At 47.1% G+C, this 21,568-nt stretch overlaps 1 protein-coding gene across 1 annotated transcript; it reads right to left on the reverse strand.

The window, feature by feature from the left end:
- Positions 1 to 5,311: 5,311 nt before the first annotated feature.
- Positions 5,312 to 6,094, reverse strand: LOC124663965 (cytochrome P450 710A2-like). The gene has a single exon (XM_047201587.1). It carries the CDS (start codon positions 6,092 to 6,094, stop codon positions 5,411 to 5,413), a length of 684 nt encoding a protein of 227 aa, XP_047057543.1. The 3' UTR covers positions 5,312 to 5,410.
- Positions 6,095 to 21,568: the final 15,474 nt, after the last annotated feature.

Raw genomic sequence — 21,568 nt, forward strand, 5'->3', positions numbered from 1 at the left:
TAGGCCATGGGTACGTGAGCCCTGCCTTTTCCGTGTTCAAGATCGAACCCTACACCGACGGCGGCGGAGACACACCGGTGAGAATCCCGCGCCGCCTCGCTCGCCTCAAATGCAACCACAACATGTCTTTCGTCCCATTCAAATCGAAGGGCCGCCGGTGGATCGTCGGCGTCGGCGGCTGCTCAACCGATAGGCGCCGCTACGGCCCGGGGACCATCATCTTCGACACCGGGAAGCAGTCGGTGATCCGTGGACCGGAGCCTAAGTCGGTCAAGAGCTACCCGATCCTGCTACCAATCGGCCACAAGATCTACGCCCGGCCCGAACCCCCTCCGTGGTTGGACCGCTGAACTTCGTGCCCTGGTTCGAGGTCCTCGACCTCTCGAGTGCACGGGAAGTCGAAGGCCGTCTAACCAACTGCAAGTGGAGCCGCCTGAAGCGGCCGCCATTCTTTCCCTGGGAACTCACCCCAGGGGATTACATTTGTCCGCCCAGCGTTATCGTCAAGTCCTACGCCGCCGTGGGCTCCTGCATACTAGTGTCCGTGACCGGACATGTGGGCACCTACGCGTTTGACACCAGCTCCAACAGGTGGTCGACGGTGGATGACAAGAACTGCCTGCCGTTTGTCAACGGAGCCGTCCTGCACAGCCCTGGGCTCTTCCTCGGCTTATCGAGGACTGCAAAGGCCATCGCTGGATACAAGATCAAAGTCGATGGCGCTAAGCCACTGTCTGTGGTTGAGATTCCGGTCGTGTCTAAGTTGGAAGATGTAGACCTGGTGGTGCATAGCTACAATTTCCTTTCCCTGGGGATTGACAGGGGCTTCTGCTTGATGAGTTGTTGGAGCGTTGATGAAACGAGGGATCCCCCACATCTCCAGGCGCACATCAGGGTAAGGACGTACAAAACAGATGATTTTGTGGAGTCCGAGGGAAAATTACTGGTCGTCAACAAGCACTGGATGCAGGTTTACAAGATCCGCGATTTGATCCGGACACTAGATGCGCCCTGTCTGGCTAGCGTGGTCTCCATATGATATGACTGAGTAAGCCCTTCCGATATATGTCCAAATTCCATAGATTAGTTAAGAACAAGTACATGGGATTCTGAATTTTCATGATAGTTTCTCACACTTTATAATAGATTAGTTAAGAACAAGTACATGGGATTCTGAATTTTCATGATACTTTCTCACGCTTTATAATATAACCCTCTCATCATAGACATGGATTAGCAAACCACCATGCCGGGCAGCACATATTTGATTCAATAATATTGTGCGTGTGATATTGTGACTTGAGAGTTGAGACCAGCGTTTGTGCACTACTGGGCTGCAGATTTGTAAATTAATTGGAGCTACTGTTACTGTACATTAATCTGGTGTAGTTATTTCTCAAGTCTGAAGTTGATAGCTTCATATTACAGTCTGACTTCTGATCAGGATAGACAACTCAATTAATTCATAAACAGCTGTTAGGCTTGACCGCTTGAGTTGTTGGTTGCCAAACTCAAGCAAGCGAGCACAACTGCGATACTGTTTTGTCAATCGCTGGACTAGTATTGAGGTAATGTTTTCTGGGAGAATATTGTAACTTGTAAGCCCTAGGAGCTGGAATCAGTCGATCATTTTTGCAGATAATGATTTGGTAGACAGTAACATTAGCTCTGTTCTTATGAACATGCTATTGATTTGCCTTTGCGTATATACATGCTAGATTTATTTCCCTATTGCACTGAATTCTGGAATTAAATTGTCGTACTTCTTAAAATCACTATATTTACAACAATAATGATACCAGTTTGGTGTTGCATATGTTGGTGCTTTTTTTATATAAAATTGAGAAAGTTTACTTTTTTAAAGGGAAATTGAGAAAGTTTATATAGGTATATATAGACAGGGATCCAGGGAGGCCAAGAAATGAAATGGATATTTTGTCCATACGTATGCTCCACCTGTACATGCACACAAATACAAGCTAACTAGCCACGTATGCTTGCAGACATAACTATCTATATGATGCAAATTGTCCGCAACATGTGAATAGAAAATATAAATTGGGTTCAGACTCACAAGGATCGTACAAAAGAAAATTGCAAATTGACACCATTATGTACCAGCTGCATTCACAACAAAACTTCTCTAATTCTACAATGTAATCGGTTACTCGATAGTTTAATTAGACTGAAACAACCAATGGTTGACTATTTAGATGGTTACTTTGCACACATGACTACTGTGTTAGTGAAATATCATACTCCCTAGTATTTAGCATGGTTCTTGTATCCCCTACTTGGCTAGTCTGACCTCTAATCAGAAGCTGAAATGCTTGTTCAGTCAACAAACTGAACGACATTAATTTTACAAAAATTGAGGTTCACTGAAGCAGCACAAAGAGGAACAAGCCACAAGATGCAAGAACACTTGAAAATAGCCAAAATTCTGTACAATGATTTCAGCAATAAAAATTAGTAAAATTTGTAGGCAAGCAGATTTCATACCGGGTAATAATCTCAACTAGCAGCATTCAGAACATATTCGGTACAGCAGCATATAATTATGTAAAATTCGTGTAAAATTCTCGACAGGGATTTCCTTTTCTATCATTTGTTCTGGAAGGCTAGCGAGATTAATTTTAGCTACAAATTGGCATGAGAAGGGAATGCATAGAAGGGAACCATGTCCTTGTAGAGCCAGCAAACCATGGATCTGGCACTCATTTCTCTTTCTATATACTCGTGAAAAATTCATAGTAAACACACTCCTGAAAAATTGCACCATTTTAACAGGGGTCCACTCCAGAACAGTCCAGTAAGAAAAATATGATAGATCGATGCTTCGTGTGCGTTCGCATCTGTGTGATTAGCTGGGATTTCGATTGTTTCGCATTGCCTCTGTTGCCTGAACAAAGGCAGTCTTTGAGCCTTGTGTTCTTTATGATCCATCGAGCAAAGATACCTGCTGCTTTTGAATAAGTTAGATATGCTTTGATGATGTTTTACCCTTTTTGAGTTTTGTAGTGTTGTAATCAAAACAGATGGCCTGTAGCAACCTGGCCGAACTTGATACCTTTAGTAAAAATGTGAAGTGATGTTTCTCTTCTTTGATTTTAGTTATGAATGTTCTTTACGATATTACTGGTAACAACTGCCAAGGTGAACATGAATTCACCCTTGAGGAAAAATGAAATAAAGTTCAATGAGACTGAGGCATTGATATATATATTCTTTGACTAAATTTTGTATTGTGAATTTGCTTGTCGCATACTCCACTCGTGTCTATGATACTCCCTCCATTTCTAGATATAAGCCTTATAGGTTTTTTAGGAAAAAAATCCAGAATATAAGATGTGTTGCATTGCACTGCTTGTATGGACTTAGGGATTTGATTACATTTTCTTATCGTATGTAAAGTCCTCTATTAGCTTATGTCAATTGTCTAGGGTTAATCGCGCCCAAATATGGTGTAATTTTCTCTCAATATGTGTTCTTTAATTTTCGTGCCAAAAGCTATATGGTTTATATCTAGAAACGGAGGGAGTAATAAACACAACCTCCAGTGCATCTCGAAGAGAAGGATAAGTCTGCTCTCGAAACCAAATCTCCTACTAAAGCTTCATCGACTTCTAACAAGAGGAAAGGAAGCCATAGATTGTTCCTGAAGATTTACTACACCCAACCAATCCTTGAGCTATACTCTTTTCGTGCTTATTTTTTAATGTTCAATGTATTGTTTCACACAACAGGTAATTTTTTATTGTTGTATGTATGAAACCAAATCTCCTGCTAAAACCTCATCAACACCTAAACTCACTGTGGCATGTGTGACTCCCACTTTTGGAATTGTGTGATTCCCACTTTTGGAATTGTGGTTGCCAGTGTGATTTCAAACGTAAAAAGAAGTCTGTGATCGGTTTATTTTTGTTTTGTTGCTACAAGGGCTACTGGTGCGTGCAGGCGCCGAATGCCAGGAAGTTGCGCTTGAAGTCGGTTTTGTTTTTGTTTTGTTGCTACAGGGCTACACGTGTGTCATCGATTTTTTTTCCTACATAAATTTTGTTATCTGAAACAACACCGTGATCTTGGTATAGCGCCTGTGACTTTTCTAGTACTGCGTTTAAGCCCAGACGTTACTTCTATGTGTTTTGTTTGATCCTATGTTTGGATCGATATGCACGGCAATGACCGTGGGTAGCTGGCAATTTTCAATGCTTCTTCACATATGTAATCCTTCTATTTTCTAAGTTTTACCTGCTTATTTTATTGGGCTTAGAGCTTGTAGATGAATAATCAACGCTTGGAAGTCTGCCTCGAGAGAGATAGAAGAGGAAATTGACAGCAAAGGGATTCTTTGGTGTCTTCTCATGACAAATTGATGATAGATTCACGAATTCTTCAGGTGAAGGAAAATATTTGACAGCTTCAAAGCCCTAACTTGGTTTATAACTTTAGTGCCGTATTTATCTCCGGAAGAAGATTTTTACTTGCCTCGTATTTTCTTATCTATGTTTTTCCTGGTTCCCTATCCTATTTTTAAAGAAAGAATTTTCCGGACATGATCTTGTATTTTCTTACTGTATCTATATGTTTTTCCTGCTTCTGTTTATAGTATGATCTGCTGCGATTCTCTCTCGTATCTACCATCCACACCTTCACTATGTGTTATTTATATTTTCAATAAAACACAGCATGAACTATGTGTCTCCGATTGGTTCTGTCACAGATTGATCTAATGTTTACCTTCATTGTCTGCGATGTGTCATTGTCTAATGTTTTGTTTCTTTCGGTTGATTCGATAGTATCTATCAGAGGAGTTGCCTTGAGCTGTTTTCAATAGTGACCTGGTATCAAACTATATTCACGCGTTATATTATGACTGGTTAGATTTTGAGGAAGCAAAGAACATATACGCAACTGTACGTGCACATCATCCGCATAAGTGCGGCCTCAAATGCATCTTATTAATCTTGGACTTGGATTAAATTGTTCAGTAAGTGGAACAAACCTCTGTTCTAGTGACTTGCAGAATCCGTGTGTATGGAATCCACGTACGTAGTAGTATATGGTCGTCTGTGTATAACTAAAATCTCAAATTTATTCAAATAAAATAGACCCTAACTGCCTTCACTAATAGCGATTCAAAGTGTACATGTGGATCACACTTTTGTGCTCCAGACACAGTGAGCTGCAAACTTCCATTTCAGACATGACATATTGAACCCTACTATCAGCACACTAGAGCAATGACAAATGAAATAATTTGATGAATGGTCCAATGGAATGAACTAACACAAGAAGCACCAGGTCCTAGTACAGATCATCACTCGACACGACCAGATGAAGGAAAGAAGCAGAGAGAGACAAGGAGGGAGGACGGAATAATGGGAGGACAAGGACGAGCAGCTGAGGCTCAGAAGGACGGGAAGCTTGCGCAGCGTTGGTTGAGGTAGACGGAGCAGCCGTCCCTGGGCACGATGGTGGGCATGTACACGGGGTCGTCGCAGCCGTCCGTCGTGTCCCGCTTGAAGTCTGCGACGGAGACGAAGAGCGCGAGGAAGAGCACGAGGTGGTTGAGCGCGTAGCGCTGGCCGACGCACTGGTGCGCGCCGGCGCCGAATGCCAGGAAGTTGCGCTTGTAGGCGACGTCCTCCCTGCGCGCGTCGGAGAAGAAGCGGTCTGGGTCGAAGGCGTCGGGCGCCGGGAAGCCCTGGAAGGAGGACTCGTAGACGGACGGGAACACGATGGCGCCCTTGGGCACCGTGTACCACTCGGTGAGCTGGAACGGCTCGCCGGCGATGTGCGGCACCAGCGTCGCCGGGGGCCGGTAGCGGACCACCTCGCGCGCCACCGCCTGCGTGTACCTCATCCCCTGGATCTTCTCGGCGGTGATGGGCTCGCCGGACTCGGGCGACCAGACGGCCGCCACCTCGGCGCGCACGCGGGCGAGCACGTCCGGGTGGGACTCGAGCGCGGAGACCGCCCAGCAGAGCGAGGAGGTGGACGCGTCCTGCGCGGCGAAGAGGAACCCCCCGAGCTCCTCGTCATCGGTTTGCGCGGGCGGCGGCCTCCTCGCCGTCGCGGCCTCGTCCTGCATCCAGTACGTAGTGGACGAGGCGCGCGCAGGTCCTTGTGGTCGTCGCGGAACATGTAGATGAGGTTGTGGTCCCCGAAGAGGCGCTTGCTGAACGGGCGGATTTCCAGATGAGGTTGTGCCACCTTCTCTTATCGTGTCGCGCTGTGCAGCTGGAGATGGATCGATCGATCGATTACGCCAAGGAATCGCTCCCCGCAATTAATGCGTACATACGCGAGGATGAATTCCGCATCATCGATTCAATTCAACCTCCTCCTGCTTCTAAATCCTCTCTTCAAAACTAAAGAGTCGCACCATTTGTCTAAATTGGCATATATCTACACCATAAAACACGTCTATACACACGTCTATTGACAGTTTCTTCCAGGTGAACCTCATCGGAGATTTCTGCAGGGGCGGCGACGTGTGTCTCTCGCGGAGGTGTGGCCGTGTGGCAAGTAAAAGAACGGTGGCTGCGCAGCGAAAAAGAAAGGAAGCGAGTTGTTGGGGGGCATACGTGGGTGGGGCCCAATTTTGTTTTTGTGTGAAAGAGGTGGCTGATGCTGGACTTACATTGTTAATATCTAATGGACTAATCGGACGGCTGGCAACCCGGGGGATCGGAGCGCGGGATCCCCGGAGGACGCTCAGCACGCTCCTTTTCGAAAAAATGGAAGACTGAAAATCACTTTTTTGATTTACACTTTTTCGAGCTCTACTAGAGATGCTATTACTAGCGATCAGTGCATAGGAGCAAGCAAAGCATCGCAAGGCCTCCCATGCACAATAACTAGGCCCAAAAAAAGCCCATAAGACGTTACCAACGTCAGCACTAATTAGCTGAGAACCAACGGACAGGGTGTTTCTACGCCCGGGTGCATATGCACCCTTTATTTGAAATGCATATTAAATATATTTAAAAATGTTAGAAAAATACAAATAAAATTCTTTGTGTATACCTTGACATGTTACATGCTTACAAAGTTGTTTCAGCAAAAACCGATATGTTTCATGCCTTGTGCAAAAAAGACAAATGTTAGGTGCTAAAATAGTCTATTTTTTGAGGCATTATTTGCCTTACACAGGGTACAAAAAATGTTGGTTTTAGATGAAAATTTACGTGCACACATAGAACATGTCTCTCTACATGCTAAATTTTTTTCCTAAATTTTTTACGATTTGGAAATATGTTTTATACATACCGGGTGCATATGCATCCGAGATCAGATTTGATTTTCCGAGAACCAATTCCGTTCTCAGCTAACTGAGCTACAGGCATTCCCATATTTTAATGCCCAAGTTCACTTCACACGTACGTAGTGACAGATTTCGCGAGATAAATGAGCTCTAGCTCACAACAAAAGTTGATCTTATACATAAGCATACCCTAACCTTAACGTAAACCGCAAGTTTGTGGACGGCATAACTTCCTCCCCTACCTATAAGATAGGAGATATGATAGACCGCACTCGATGAGCCTCGACCTGAGCCGATGGCTGCGCGGGCAGAACAGAGCTTGTGTTGGTGCCTGAGCATTACCATTTTCATCCAGGCTAGTAGCACACGCACTCAATTGGCAGATGAAGAACATCCAGAAACCTAATCTAGTGGCTTCAATTGGCCATTACCATTTTCGCTGTAAAAAAAAGAACATCCGGAAATCTACTCATCGGCGCTGCCGTCGTTTCTCATGTCGCCGTGGTAGTGCCAATGACAGGATGTGTCGTCAAACATCTTCACCATGAGCTCGCCGTTGCTTCCCCACTTGAAGTTCACCAAGCAGCCGACCTCGAAGTTGTGAGTGCGGGCGAACTTGTCCCAGCCAGTGTGGAGGAACATGTGGCCTTCCCCGTCAAACAACACCTCGATAGGCCACCGGCAGAAGCAACAGCTGGCTTCCAACAAGTGCATGCTAGCTGGCAAGATATTGCACGAATTTCTCCAAGAGCCTTTTTGAACCCAAAGGGTCCTCCTTAATGAGGACGAAAAACTCGAAGAACTCGAGGCAGTAGTCCAGGGACGGCAAGCGTTCATAGGGTGGGGATCCTGCACCCCAACCTCTACCTCGGCAGCCCCGACCGTGGCCAGTAGAACCGGCCATGGAGCGCTTGGGGAGATGGTGGCCGACAAGCAGCGGCGCTAGGGTTTGTGTGAGGAGGAGCTGGTGCCCAACCACCCCGTTTTATACCCATAGGAAGGCGTGGGGCGGTGGTTTCGCAATTATTGATTGGCTGGAGGTAGGCGAAGGTAGGTGGGCGGTGGTGCCATTAATCTCCGGCACACATGACTGGGTCATTACGCCGACCGCTCATTCAACAGCTGCCATGCGTGGCCAAGGGCTTCCATCTGACGTGGCACGAGGCGTCGGCGTGCCCATTCTGATTGTTTGGAGTACATGGAAAAAAGTTAATTCTGGATTATTTGGAACTATTGTAACTTTGTAAGGATCTTGTGTTTGTTAGCTCTTCCCATGGTAACACCTGCTGGTTGACCTAACGTACACAAAATTACCTTAACTAGGAGCATGGAAAGTTGGGAGAGGGGGGGGGGGGGTGGATGAACCCACCCGTATATTTGTATTATGTAAAAACTAGTGTGATTCCAATTAAAATTTAATCGCATAACTTAAGGTAAAAATTGTTATCAACATCTTTAAATGGAGGTAAAATCCTGAAAAAGTAGAACGCATATTTAAAATGGACAGAGGAGTATGAATGTATTGATATTGTAGCTTTAATTCCATCTAGAAGTCGTAGGAAATAGCAAAACTATAACTTTCTTTTGAATATATTTCTTGATTTAAGCATGATTAAACCTTTTGAATATCATGTAGCACACTCATAAGAAACATATCTATCTATTTTGTAGTTTACTATGTTACTATTCATCATATTTCGACAACTTTATATTAACAGTTGAAAAAGCAGCGATGCTATACCTACGGAAGAATTCCTGCGGAAAAGTTTACGGACAAGTCGTGGCCTCACTGGATTGGTGCAGGTTCAAACAGTTGCTCCGAGAAACCAGGCCACGACCAAGATCTCTATATTTAAAATGGACAGAGGAGTATGAATGTAAAAAACTATAGTGTATTTGTATTCTGTAAAAACTAGTGGTTTCGCAAAGGCTATTTTGCCACACGTAGCATTGTCGTGATCAGATTTTAGTGGCAAAAGTGTAAAACAAATTTACGAAGATTGTACTTTGCTTTGTTGTAGTTTTACTGAAGTTCTGTTTTTTCATAGTCCTAGGGAAGCTAATACGGCAGCACACACTCTAGCTAGACATTCAGAAGGAGCATTGTCAGTTGTTTGGCATGATGATCCTCCTAATTTCATTGTAAGTGTGTTAGCGAACGATGTATCTGTGATTCGTAATTAATAAAGTACGTCGTGGTGGCTTTCCCTAAAAAAAAAACTAAGTGATAATCACATATTTAGACTTGAGTCACTCAAAGCACCAGACCTAAGTGATAGTATTGTCACCGAGAACTCACAAGGTGAGCTCGCAGCTAAGCTCGATCTAATTATCTTGTAAGTTTGTCCTATTGCATATAGTAGTAGTAATGTAGATACATCATTCATGTGAAGAGTATACAGATATGATGAATAAAAACTGGAGGATACGCAGCGGCAGCGGAAAACTAAAGCCCGGCTGTGGCATACTTACACTGTAAAAGCAGCAATCACCCGGGAAGGATGAGCCAAAGGACGAGATTGATCAACCACCAGTTTGTAAACTTGCTGATGCTGCTTCGCAATTGTAGCATTGTTCTCAGCAGCATTATACCCCACCATGGCGTATTTGCGTTGAACAACACGTACATTATCTACTAATAACTTGGACTCCGGGCCGGGATCAGCAGATCGAACGCAAACAGAGGAGAACCAGCCCCTTTCCAGAGGGAAGAGAAGATCCTCAAGAACAATGCGGCCCTTGGGCGCCACCACCACGTTAACCTCTCTAATGGACAGCTCGCTCGTCCCAGATGCTGCTGATTGGCCGACCTCCATAGAGTAGACAACGGCAGCACCGTCCCTGACTCTGGACTGGCCAAGAAAGAGGTGGTCGCCGAGGGGCACGGCCTGGCCGAGGAAAGGAAGGTTCATGGCGTGCACCATCTCCCACACGTCCCTCTCCACGTCGTACCCGCAGGTCCCCTTGTATTTCCTCCTCACCTTGCCGGCCTTCTCCTGCTGGACGGAGAGCAGGATGTGGGAGCCGACTGTGGCGTAGGAGGCGACGTGAATCTCCGGCGGGTCCGTGTACTCGATCGGGTTGGTGCGGCACGGGAAGACGGGCGGCGGCTCAAGATCTTCACTTAGACAGTTAGACGGTTCCACCTAGGGCGGCCATCCTTGAAGCAAATCCGCTCGAACCACGGGAGGTAGTCGAGTCCCCTCGACCCCCACTTGACGGAGGGGCGGCGCGAGAGCACGTAGAGCTGGCCGCGGACCGGTATCAGTACGGGGTCCATCTTGTTGGTACTGAGGTCAGGACCGTGAAACTCCTTGGAGGCCGCGATGTCGTAGATGGTGGTGTGACCCTGCCCTTCCCCGCCCACGCCGACGATCCAGGACCCCTGCGGCGACGATACCGCGGCGAAGGACATGCCGCGTTGGGTGAGGTCCAGAGGGACCATGGGCGTCATTGCGCCGGCGGCGAGGACGGAGTAGGCGGGCTTCGCGATCTTTCTTTTCATAGACTTGTGCTCCACCACGAGGTAAATAGGCTTGTCGGGGTCTTCGATTCTCCGGCAATGGCTGGGCGAAGTGGAGCCATCATCCTCCGCTTCGCTCTCCATGGCCCTGACACGCTTCTGCTTGCTCGGCATCTGGCGGTTTGCGGGAACAGACGGCGGCGCTGCAAACCGGACTGGCCTCTACTTTTTTTTTTTGAGGAAAACTGGCCTCTACTATGCATAGCCGTCTTTCTCCCTTGCTTTTATGCTCACCACCAAGGTGGGCCGTGGGCCTGGCCCTACGTCTTGCAATCTCAGAAAAAGAAACCAAGATCATCCCGAGCGGTCGTATTCTCATCTCAACAAAAAAAAATCCTGGGCGGCGCACACACAAAGATGAAGAGGAGGCCATGCGGAAGAGGCAGGGACGTGGAGGAGACCATGCTCCCGAAGAAGGAGAGGATTGCCGATGCGGAGGAGACCATGCTCCCGAAGAAGAAGAAGCATAGGACGGCCGACGCGGAGAAGTCGGCCTACCTAATTGTAGGCCATGGGTGCGTGAGCCCTGCCTTTTCCGTGTTCAAGATTGAGCCCTACACCGACGGCGGCGGCAACACCCCGGTGAGAATCCCGCGCCGCCTCGCCCGCCTCAAATGCAACCACAACATGTCTTTCGTCCCCTTCAAATCGAAGGGCCGCCGGTGGATCGTCGGCGTCGGCGGCTGCTCAACCGATAGGCGCTGCTACGGCCCGGGGACCATCATCTTCGACACCGGGAAGCAGTCGGTGATCCGTGGACCGGAGCCTAAGTCGGTCAAGAGCTACCCGATCCTGCTACCAATCGGCCACAAGATCTATGCCCTGGCCCGAACCCCCTCCGTGGTGGGCCCGCTCAACTTCGTTCCCTGGTTCGAGGTCCTCGACCTCTCGAGTGCACGGGAAGCCGATGGCCGCCTGACCAACTGCAAGTGGAGCCGCCTGAAGCGGCCGCCATTCTTTCCCTAGGAACTCACCCCTGGGGATTACATTTGTCCGCCCAGCGTTATCGTCAAGTCCTACGCCACCGTGGGCTCCCGCATACTGGTGTCCGTGACCGGACATGTGAGCACCTGCGCGTTTGACACCAGCTCCAACAGGTGGTCGACGGTGGATGACAAGAACTGCCTGCCGTTTGTCAACGGAGCCGTCCCGCACAGCCCTGGCCTCTTCCTCGGCCTATCGAGGGCCACAAAGGCCATCGCTATATAGAAGATCTATGTCGATGGTGCTAAGCCCCTCGTTGAGATTCCGGTCGTGTCTAAGTTGGAAGATGAAGACATGGTTATGCATAGCTACAATTTCCTTTCCTTGGGGATTAACAGGGGCTTCTGTTTGATGAGTTGTTGGAGCGTTGATGAAACGCGGGATCCCCCACATCTCCAGGCGCACATCAGGGGTGAGGACGTACAAAACAGATGATTTTGTGGAGTCCCAAGGAAAATTACTGGTCGTCAACAAGCACTGGATGCAGGTTTACAAGATCCGCGATTTGATCCGGACACTAGATGCGCCCTGTCTTGCTAGCGTGGTCTCCATATGAATGTAAGTCCTTCCGTTATACTACTATGTCCAAATTGCGATATATGTCCATAGATTAGTTAAGAACAAGTACATGGGATTCTGAATTTTCATGATAGTTTCTCACACTTAGATTAGCTAAGAACAAGCACTACTGCCTGGCTTCCCGCGCGCGCATCCCTCACACGCTGCTGCATGCGATGCTGCGTTGCTACTCTGCTATGCTGCTACGCTGCTGCCCCTCACTCTCTTCCATCGCTGTTTCAGATCTGATTTTTGGGCAAAACGGTAGTACCGCTCCATACAGCGGTACTACCGGTTTGGGCGTTTTCTGACCGTTTTCTGCACAGTTCGCGCGCGAGCGGTAGTACCGTTTTGACAAGCGGCAGTACCGCTCGGGCACGAATCTGACCGTTTTTCCAGGCCAACAGCTATATTTTGGAGCCTCTATTTATACCCCTCTTCCACCTCCGACCCAACCACTTCTTCCCCTCCACTCTCTCTCCTCCATTGTTGATCTGGAAGTGTTTCTTCCTCCTTTTGATCCCCCACTATTTCTTGCATATTTTTTAGGGAAAGGAGAGAGGAGATCTAGATCTGGAGCTTCACCAATTGAATCCCTCTCCAATTGAGGGGATCTTGCTAGATCTAGTTCTTGGAGTAATTTGGTGTTCCTCCTCTATTTTGTTCTTCCTCCCTTATTCCCCCAATAGCTTTTGTAGCTTTGTTGGAATTTGGGAGAGAAGAACTTGGGCATGTTAGTGGTGTTCTTAGCCATTGCATTAGGTGCATTGGTTTGGGTTCTCTCCGGGGTTTCGGTCTCGTAGAGGGCATGTTGACCTTCGTGGTGTTGTTGCCTAAGAGGCCTTGTTGCCTTTGTGGTGTTCTAGCCTTTGTGGTCTGGTAGCCTTTGTGGCCTTGTCGTATTTGTGGCGTGGTAGCGTTTGTGGCGTTGTTGTCTTTGTGGAGTGTGGTAGCCTTTGTGGTTTTGTGTCAACACCCGGATTTTTAAGTCCAGATGCTTATTATGCCATTCATCGCAATCCTAGGAATAATGTTGTTGCGAGACATAACAGTTGATATCATAAGTCATCATTCATTACAAACCATAATTGTCTTACGAAAGTAGATCACATGATCCAATATTACAACCATAGTTGACCTAGTGATCAACGAACATCACAAATATTACAAAGCGGAAGCGTAGTAGTAGTAGTGGACTATCTAATTCCACAGGCCAACGCTTGACGTCAGAAGAGCTCCTAGTTGTTGTAGCCGTCCTACTGGCCGTCATCTTCATACTGCTGCTCCTCTTCATAGTCTGGCCATTTGAATAGCCAGGAACACAGCCGTGAGTACTTTTAAAGTACTCGCAAACTAATACTAAGGTAAGTAACACTAATTTCATTAAAGGGGTGCTAAGCTCTAGGTTTATTTGCATAAAGCTAATTTTAGTTCATAAACATTTTAGTAAAAGACTCCTCATTTGCTAACTAACTCAAGTGGGAACATTAGTGTCATTCCCACAACTCAGTTGTGATTCAAGTCAAGTCACCATTCAGGTCACCCTTTAGTTCTAACAAAAATATCTGACAACGGAACAGTATGGCCTTTCCAATCGTCCGTAACCGTGGACACGGCTATTCGAATAGGTTTACACTCTGCAGAGGTTGCACACTTGTGCCACAACATTTGATTACATCCGTCGGGGATAACCCCGAATCATCGTAACTCAGTACGCGGATCATCAACCATAACCTTTCACTTATATATCCTAGTGTAGGCACCTCTCCCCATGAGCTTAGCCTCCCAGTGAAGACAAACCGTCAGCCTGGGAACTGCACAGGGCTTGGGCGGACATTCACCTCTTTTCACGTCATTTAACATCATTTCACTTAAACGGAGGCAGCCTCGGCATAACCCCTATGATGCTTGTTTAGAGGGAACCCATACTAAGACACATAAACTTCCAGTTAAGCCCTACCCATAATCAGGTACTGTGGGGGTACTTGTAAATTGGAAGGTATCGCATCCAAACCCAACCGTCAGTTTTTATCAAGTTCACCAAGTCATTCAGGTCACATTCACCTTCAAAAATCATTCAAGTCACTTCACTTCACCATGTTCCCATCTAGAGTAGTCAAATTTATTTGTTAGCACTAGCAACTAGTCATGAGGGGTGCTAACTAGCTTTGATTGCTCTAGGCTAGATTTGATACTCTTGTGCTACTCTAGACCAAGTGAATCATGAATCAAAAAGTAACTTTGATAAATAAAATTCAATAAAGCTCGTAAACTAAAAACTTGGGATAGGACCATTAAGCATAAAGTAAAAATATGGTGATGCCTTGCTCTTGTAGAGCTTTGCACTTTGCAAGTTTATTAGCTTGCCTTGGTTGGTGTACTGATCAAAGTGGTCTTCTTCTCCTTGGAAGTAGACCTCCTCCTCCTCTTGATACTCCTCGGTACGAGCGTCTAAAAACGAATCCGATACATACAATCACCAAACCAAACTTAAATACTAGACTAAGCACACCCATGAGTCACACAAGCTATTCCATCATCACAACACTAATCACAAAGGGGTTTGGCTTGTGTGCTAAGAAAACTTGTAAGAGAGAAATAATTTCTTCTCATTGAAACTTCTTAAGATGTAAGTTCCTCAAATAATAATAAGGTATGAATTCATGTTGATCAAGTTCAACAATTCATATCTATCATTTGGGGAAAATAATTTAAATGAGGTACTAACCTCATACCATTTGATTCTTACCTTAACAAAAATTTAATGTCTCTAAGTAATTCAAAATGAGATGATATAGACTAATTGAACACACCACTTTGAATTGCTTAGGACCATGATTTAAATGAGAGAGAACCTCTCATACTATTTGGAAAATAATTTTGAAAGATTTAAATGAACTAGAAATAGCCACATAGCCATTATTTTGATCTAGTCCATGATCATACAAACAACTATGTGATGTTTTTACATAAACATGTAGAGTATGTGAAATGTGATTTATGAGAGTTGGAATCAACTCAAAATCACTTAGGGTTGATTTTTAATAATTGTTTGAATTTACAAAAGTCCCTGACTTGTTATTTTTATCACTTTATTTCTACAAACTATCTAAGGGTGAGACCAGTGGGGTTGGATAGAGCTTTTTGCAAGCTTTCCAACAATACAAAATTCATCAAATTTGGCCCAGTGGATTTGATTCTATTCAATTTTGAAAACAACATCAGTAAGCAATTTGAATTAATTCGATTTATATGAATTCAAACGGTGGGCTTGCGCGGGAAACTAACTGGGCTGCAGAGAGAAAAAGAAGTTGGGCCGGCCCACTTCGTGTCCAGCGCGAGCAGGCCGTCTGACGGCGGGTCCCGCGCGTCAGCGGGTCATAACGACCGAATCGGTATGGGCTTACGAGGGGCGCACGATTAGATCGTGATCCAACGGCTCCCAGCCATCATCGTCGACGGCGAGAGGGGGGCTTACTGGCCGCGTGAGCAGGGGGTCGGGGAGCTCACCAGCGCTCCGGCGGTCGTCGGCGAGGTGCACGGCGATGTTGTGGTCGACGGGAGGCTCCAGGTACAAGCGGCGTCGCTGGAGGTGGCGCCAATCGTCTCCTCCTTCTGCGGCGGCGCCACGGGCTTCGACGTTGCAATTGGGTGGCTCTGGTGGGCAATGTCGGGGTGGAGAGGGTGGAGGAGGTCGAGTGAGACGAGGGAAAACTGGCGGTGTGATGAAATGAGAGAGGGGAGTGCCCCTTTTATAGCGGCGAGGCGAGGCCGTGGTGCTGCGGTGAGGTCAGCCATGGCGACGCGCCTACAGGGGCGCGGGGTGGCTGGCGATGATGCAGGCGAGTCGGCGACGTCACGGCGGTCACGTAGCGCTTGATTGCGGGGAAAACAACGCAGTGACGAGGGCGGGAGCGTGTCGTCTCTGTCGCGGGTACCGGCGGAGGTCGTCGACGAGGTCGTCGTCTACAGGGTTCCCGCGGGCAGGTGAGAGTGTCCTGGCGTCTCCTAGTGGTGTGGCGCTGCTGCTGGCGAGCGGAGAGAGCGAGGGAAGGACGAGGCTGACGTGCGGTGGTGACGCTCTGGCGCGTCCAGTGCGCGTCGCGGCGCGCTCTGGCGCGTCGTGGACTTCACTGGGCGTCCTTGTTCTGGCGCGTGTGGTGCTCCGTTTCGTCGAGCTGCACTGGCGTGTCTAGGAGAGTGAGAGGAGGAGCACTGACAAGGTTTGGCACGGGGGAGTTGACCATAGAGAGGAAGGCATGATGAGGTGCATGTCATGCTCGGCATGGCATGGTTTTGAATTATTTTGTGCAAACAAGTGTGTCTCCTGGCCTGACATTGTACAAGGAGCAGATAGAGGTACTAATGGTGACATAGGATGGAGGGTTAGGGCAAAAACACACTGGATAATAGCAGGTATGGAGTTGGCAGCACAGTGCACGCCAGGTGTTCGGTCAAATGGCCGCAAAGAACAATATTTTCAAATTTTTGGATGAATTTTGGTGGGTTTGCATTGAATAACATTTGGAGTATAGTGGTGGTGGTGGTGGTCAAATTTGAAGTGGTTTGCAAAATCACAAATGGCATATGATCTAGAATCTGTTTCAAAGTCCTCACTTTGCTTGATCAAATCTTTGAATCCATGAAGAGTTTGCAGATGAGTTCTTGAGCAAAGTTGTTCACCTTGATGTTGTCTAGGATGAGGTGCAAAGAGTTGGCAAAGTGTAGTTGAGAAATCTCTAAATAACAGGGCTCAAAGTAGGCATCAGGCTAAAATTTGCCCAATTGACCATTAGTGCATGTGAGCTCATATTTCATTCAAATATGATTTGATTTTGTTTCTCTTGTGAAAGATAATAAAAAGCACATGAATGCCAGCCATCAGTGCAAGGAAATCAAAGTGAGTAGCATATGCTATCCAGTCAACAAAGTTGTGCCACCCAGCATATATACCAAGGCTTAAGTTGTGCTACAGGAAAACAACTAGGCAGACTAACAATATATATTTTGATCACACAAGGTCAGATACATCTCCATGCCTGATTTTGGAATGGCCACCCAAAATTGCAGCGACAACTGTATGTTGCCCGTCAATTGGGGTCATCATTCCCACAGACAACTCTCGTTTCATATGGGGGAATTGATTTTGGGTGATGGTCGATGGACCGGCGCCATTCTTCTTCTCCTCCTTCTTCTTCGCGGCCTTCTCCTTCTTCTTGGTCTCATTCTTCGCCCTCCCCGCCCCCCGATCGTGCTTCTTCGCCGCCTTCTGCGCCACCTTCGCCTCTTCCTTCTCGGTGTAGAAGGCGACCACCGCGGCCACGTCCTCCAGGAAGCGCCGCGCCCACTCAAGGCGCATGCGCTCGTCACGCTCGGCGACGACGAGGCGCTGTTCGAGCTCGCGCTGGCGCTGCCTTGCCTCGCGCGTGACGTCCGGTGGCGGTGGCGTGAGGGCTTCCGCCTGCTGCCGCGTCCAGACATCGTCGAAGTTCATCGAACACCGAGAGCGGCCGAGGCGCCAGGCGACCGCGTCGTACTCGCGCCGCCTCGTGCACCGTCTCGAACGTGCCGAACCTGATGCGCTCCTCGTCGCTCCAGATCTCGGCATAGAAGGTCCCGTTCGGACGCGCGTAGACACCGCGGTAGCCGGAGCTCGAGCGGCGGTGGGGCGGCATCGCGGGGAGGCAGAGCGACACGCGGAGCGAGGTGGAGCGGTGGCGATGCGACGCGCGGTTGAATCTTCCTGGCGGTTGGGTGCGCGCGCGCCTCATTTTATAGCGCGCGCTGGAAGCGGCGCGCCAGCTATGGCGCGTAGAATGGCGCAAAAGCCCGCACACGGCAATTTTTTTTAGCACGTGCCGTATTTTCGCGCGCCTGCTAGAGCGTCGCGTGTCGCTCCCGCGCTGTATTTCGGTGGGTTTTTTACGCGCTCATTTTGGTGCGTCTGTTAGAGATGCTCAGTCCTATTAGTAATGTAGATACATCATTCATGTGAAGAGTATACGGATGAGGAATAAAAACTGGAGGATACGCAGCGGCAGCTGAAAACTAGAGGCCCGTGGGCTGTGGCATTATTACACTGTGAAAGCAGCAGCCACCGGGGAAGGATGAGCCAAAGGACGAGATGGATCAACCACCAGTTTGTAAACTTGGCGATGCTGCTTCTCAATTGTCGCATGGTTCTCAGCAGCATTATACCCCACCATAACGTATTTGCGTTGAACAACACGTACATTGTCTACTAACTTTGACTCCGGGCCGGGATCAGCAGATCGAACGCAAACGAGAGGAGAACCAGCCCCTTTCCAAAGGGAACGAAGTTCCCCAAGAACAATGCGGCCCTTTGGCGCCACCACCATGTTAACCTCTCTAATGGACAGCTCGCTCTTCCCAGACGCTGCTGATTGGCCGACCTCCATAGAGTAGACAACGGCAGCACCGTCCCTGACTCTGGACCGGCCAAGAAAGAGGTGGCCGCCGAGGGGCACGGCCTGGCCGAGGAAAGGAAGATTCATGGCTGTTGGTTGACCTGTCAGGTTTAAGAGACAAAAACGTTCTAGTCAAATAACGTCAGGTTTAGAGATAAACATTGACAAAAACGTTCTAGTCAAATAACGTTAAGGAGGAGGCCCACGAACCAACGTTCGTGACCAACTCGTTCGCATCTCACGCGCCCTGATCGGGGGCACCAAAACCAACTCGATGGTTTGGTCCCCTGTCGCCTGCGCCATATAAAAGGGGGGGAGCCTGGCTGCTATCGATCACGCGAGTTTTGACGATCAGATCGCTGCTTTCCCCACAACTCCTAAAGCCCTACCGATCTAGGGAGGCGCAGAACGACGGGAAGGCCAGCCTACACCCCGGCGGTGCCAGGGCAGTGCCGCTGGAGACCTGAGGGGATCAGGAGGATCCCCAGATCATCAACGACCTCTCTGCTTCACGCCTGCAACGAGCAGGCGACGATGGCAACTCCTGCAATGCCTTCCGCTGCGATGCGTTATGATGCTGTCGAGCAGTTGACCGGCAGCAACTTTCCTCGTTGGAAGAACTCCATTGAGCTATGTTTGGCTTTCAACGAGTTTGATTATGCCTTAAGGGAGGATAAGCCCGTGGCGCCGATTGCTTGGTGCTACGGGGTATGATGAACTAACGAAAACTTATGACTCCAAGATGGAGAGGTGGGACAAATCCAATCACGTTGCAATGCCCGTGATGAATTCTTCCATTTCACCCGAGATTATTGGGGCTCTCCCCAAGAAAGATACTGCCAAGGAATTTATGGAAGCCTTGGAGGAGCAATTCAAAGGCTCTGAAAAGGTTTATGCTCATGAGCTTTTTAATAAGCTACTTGGCAAGTATAAAATGATAGTGATGTTAGGGGACACATACTGAGAATGATAAATGCTTCAAATAAACTGAAGCACCTAAAGTGTGAGCTCAGTGACAACCTCCTTATCATCATGATCTTGGAGTCCCTCCCTGAAGAGTTCGATCAGTTCAAGATCAACTACAATTCCATGAAGGAGAAGTGGACACTTGCTGAGATATCCCCTCGGATTGTCCAGGAAGAAGAAAGAATGATGAGGCAGAACAAGGATCAGGGCTTTTCATGTTGGCTCCTTAAAGAGAAAGCATGACGGGTCAGGCCCTTCAAAGTCGCCAAAGAAAACCTTCAAGAAGGAAATGCCAAAGTTTAAAGGAAAGGAAAAGGAAAAGGATAATGGACAGTCTTCAGAGCCCACTGATAATGTGTGTTTCTTTTGTAAGAAGGAAGGCCATTACAGAAAGGACTGGCATGAATACCTCAAGTGGATGATGAAGAAAGGTACAGATGAAATCACTTTTGTTGATGAAATGTTATATACTGATTTCTCTTGTACATCATGGTGGATTGATTCAGGTGCAACTGCTCACGTTGCTAATTCTATGCAGGGATTAAATATGATCCAAACCGTAACAAGCGGGGCAAGACGACTTAGAGTTGCAAATGGAGTTGAAGTTGATGTTGAAGCTATTGGGTCACTCACCTTGGAGCTCCACACCGGCTTTCACCTTCATTTAAATAATGTTCTTTATGTACCTACTTTAAGTAGGAATTTGATTTCAGTTTCTTGTCTCGATGATAACATGTTTGAGTGCAAGTTTGGTAACAAACAATTTGTTTTAAATTATTGTAATAAAGATGTTGGCCTCGGTGTCAGACGAGGCAAACTATATATGTTATCTATGAATGATTATGTTTTGCATGTGAGTAATGTTTCAAATGTTGAGAAGAAATGGAAGGGTACTAGCACTTCTTCGAAATTGTGGCACTCGTCGTTTAGGCCACATTTCGAGGGGGAGAATGGAAAGACTTATTAAAAATGATGTACTCCTCCCATTAGACTTCTCCGATGCGGACAAATGTGTTGATTGCATCAAAGGTAAATATGCAAAAACAATTAAGAAAGGAGCGGTAAGAGCCACGAGTGTCCTCGAACTCATACATACTGACATATGCGGACCTCTTTGAAGGAGATATGCCCTAGAGGCAATAATAAAAGTGGTTATTATTTATATCTCTATGTTTATGATAAATGTTTATATGTCATGCTATAATTGTATTAACCGAAACATTAGTACATGTGTGATATGTAGACAACAAGAAGTCCCTAGTATGCCTCTTAAACTAGCTTGTTGATTAATGGATGATTAGTTTCATAATCATGAACATTGGATGTTATTAATAACAAGGTTATATCATTATATGAATGATGTAATGGACACACCCTTTTAAGCGTAGCATAAGATCTCGTCATTAAGTTATTTGCTATAAGCTTTCAATACATAGTTACCTAGTCCTTACGACCATGAGATCATGTAAATCACTTATACCGGAAAGGTACTTTGATTACACCAAACACCACTGCGTAAATGGGTGGCTATAAAGGTGGGATTAAGTATCCGGAAAGTATGAGTTGAGGCATATGGATCAACGAGTGGGATTTGTCCATCCCGATGACGGATAGATATACTCTGGGCCCTCTCGGTGGAATGTCGTCTAATGTCTTGCAAGCATATGAATGAGTTCATAAGAGACCACATACCACGGTACGAGTAAAGAGTACTTGTCGGGAAACGAGGTTGAACAAGGTATGGAGTGATACCGAAGATCAAACCTCGGACAAGTAAAATATCGCGTGACAAAAGGAATTGGTATCGTATGTGAATGGTTCATTCGATCACTAAAGTCA

This window comes from Lolium rigidum, chromosome 6, assembly GCF_022539505.1.
Source record: "Lolium rigidum isolate FL_2022 chromosome 6, APGP_CSIRO_Lrig_0.1, whole genome shotgun sequence".
Taxonomy (NCBI): domain Eukaryota; kingdom Viridiplantae; phylum Streptophyta; class Magnoliopsida; order Poales; family Poaceae; genus Lolium; species Lolium rigidum.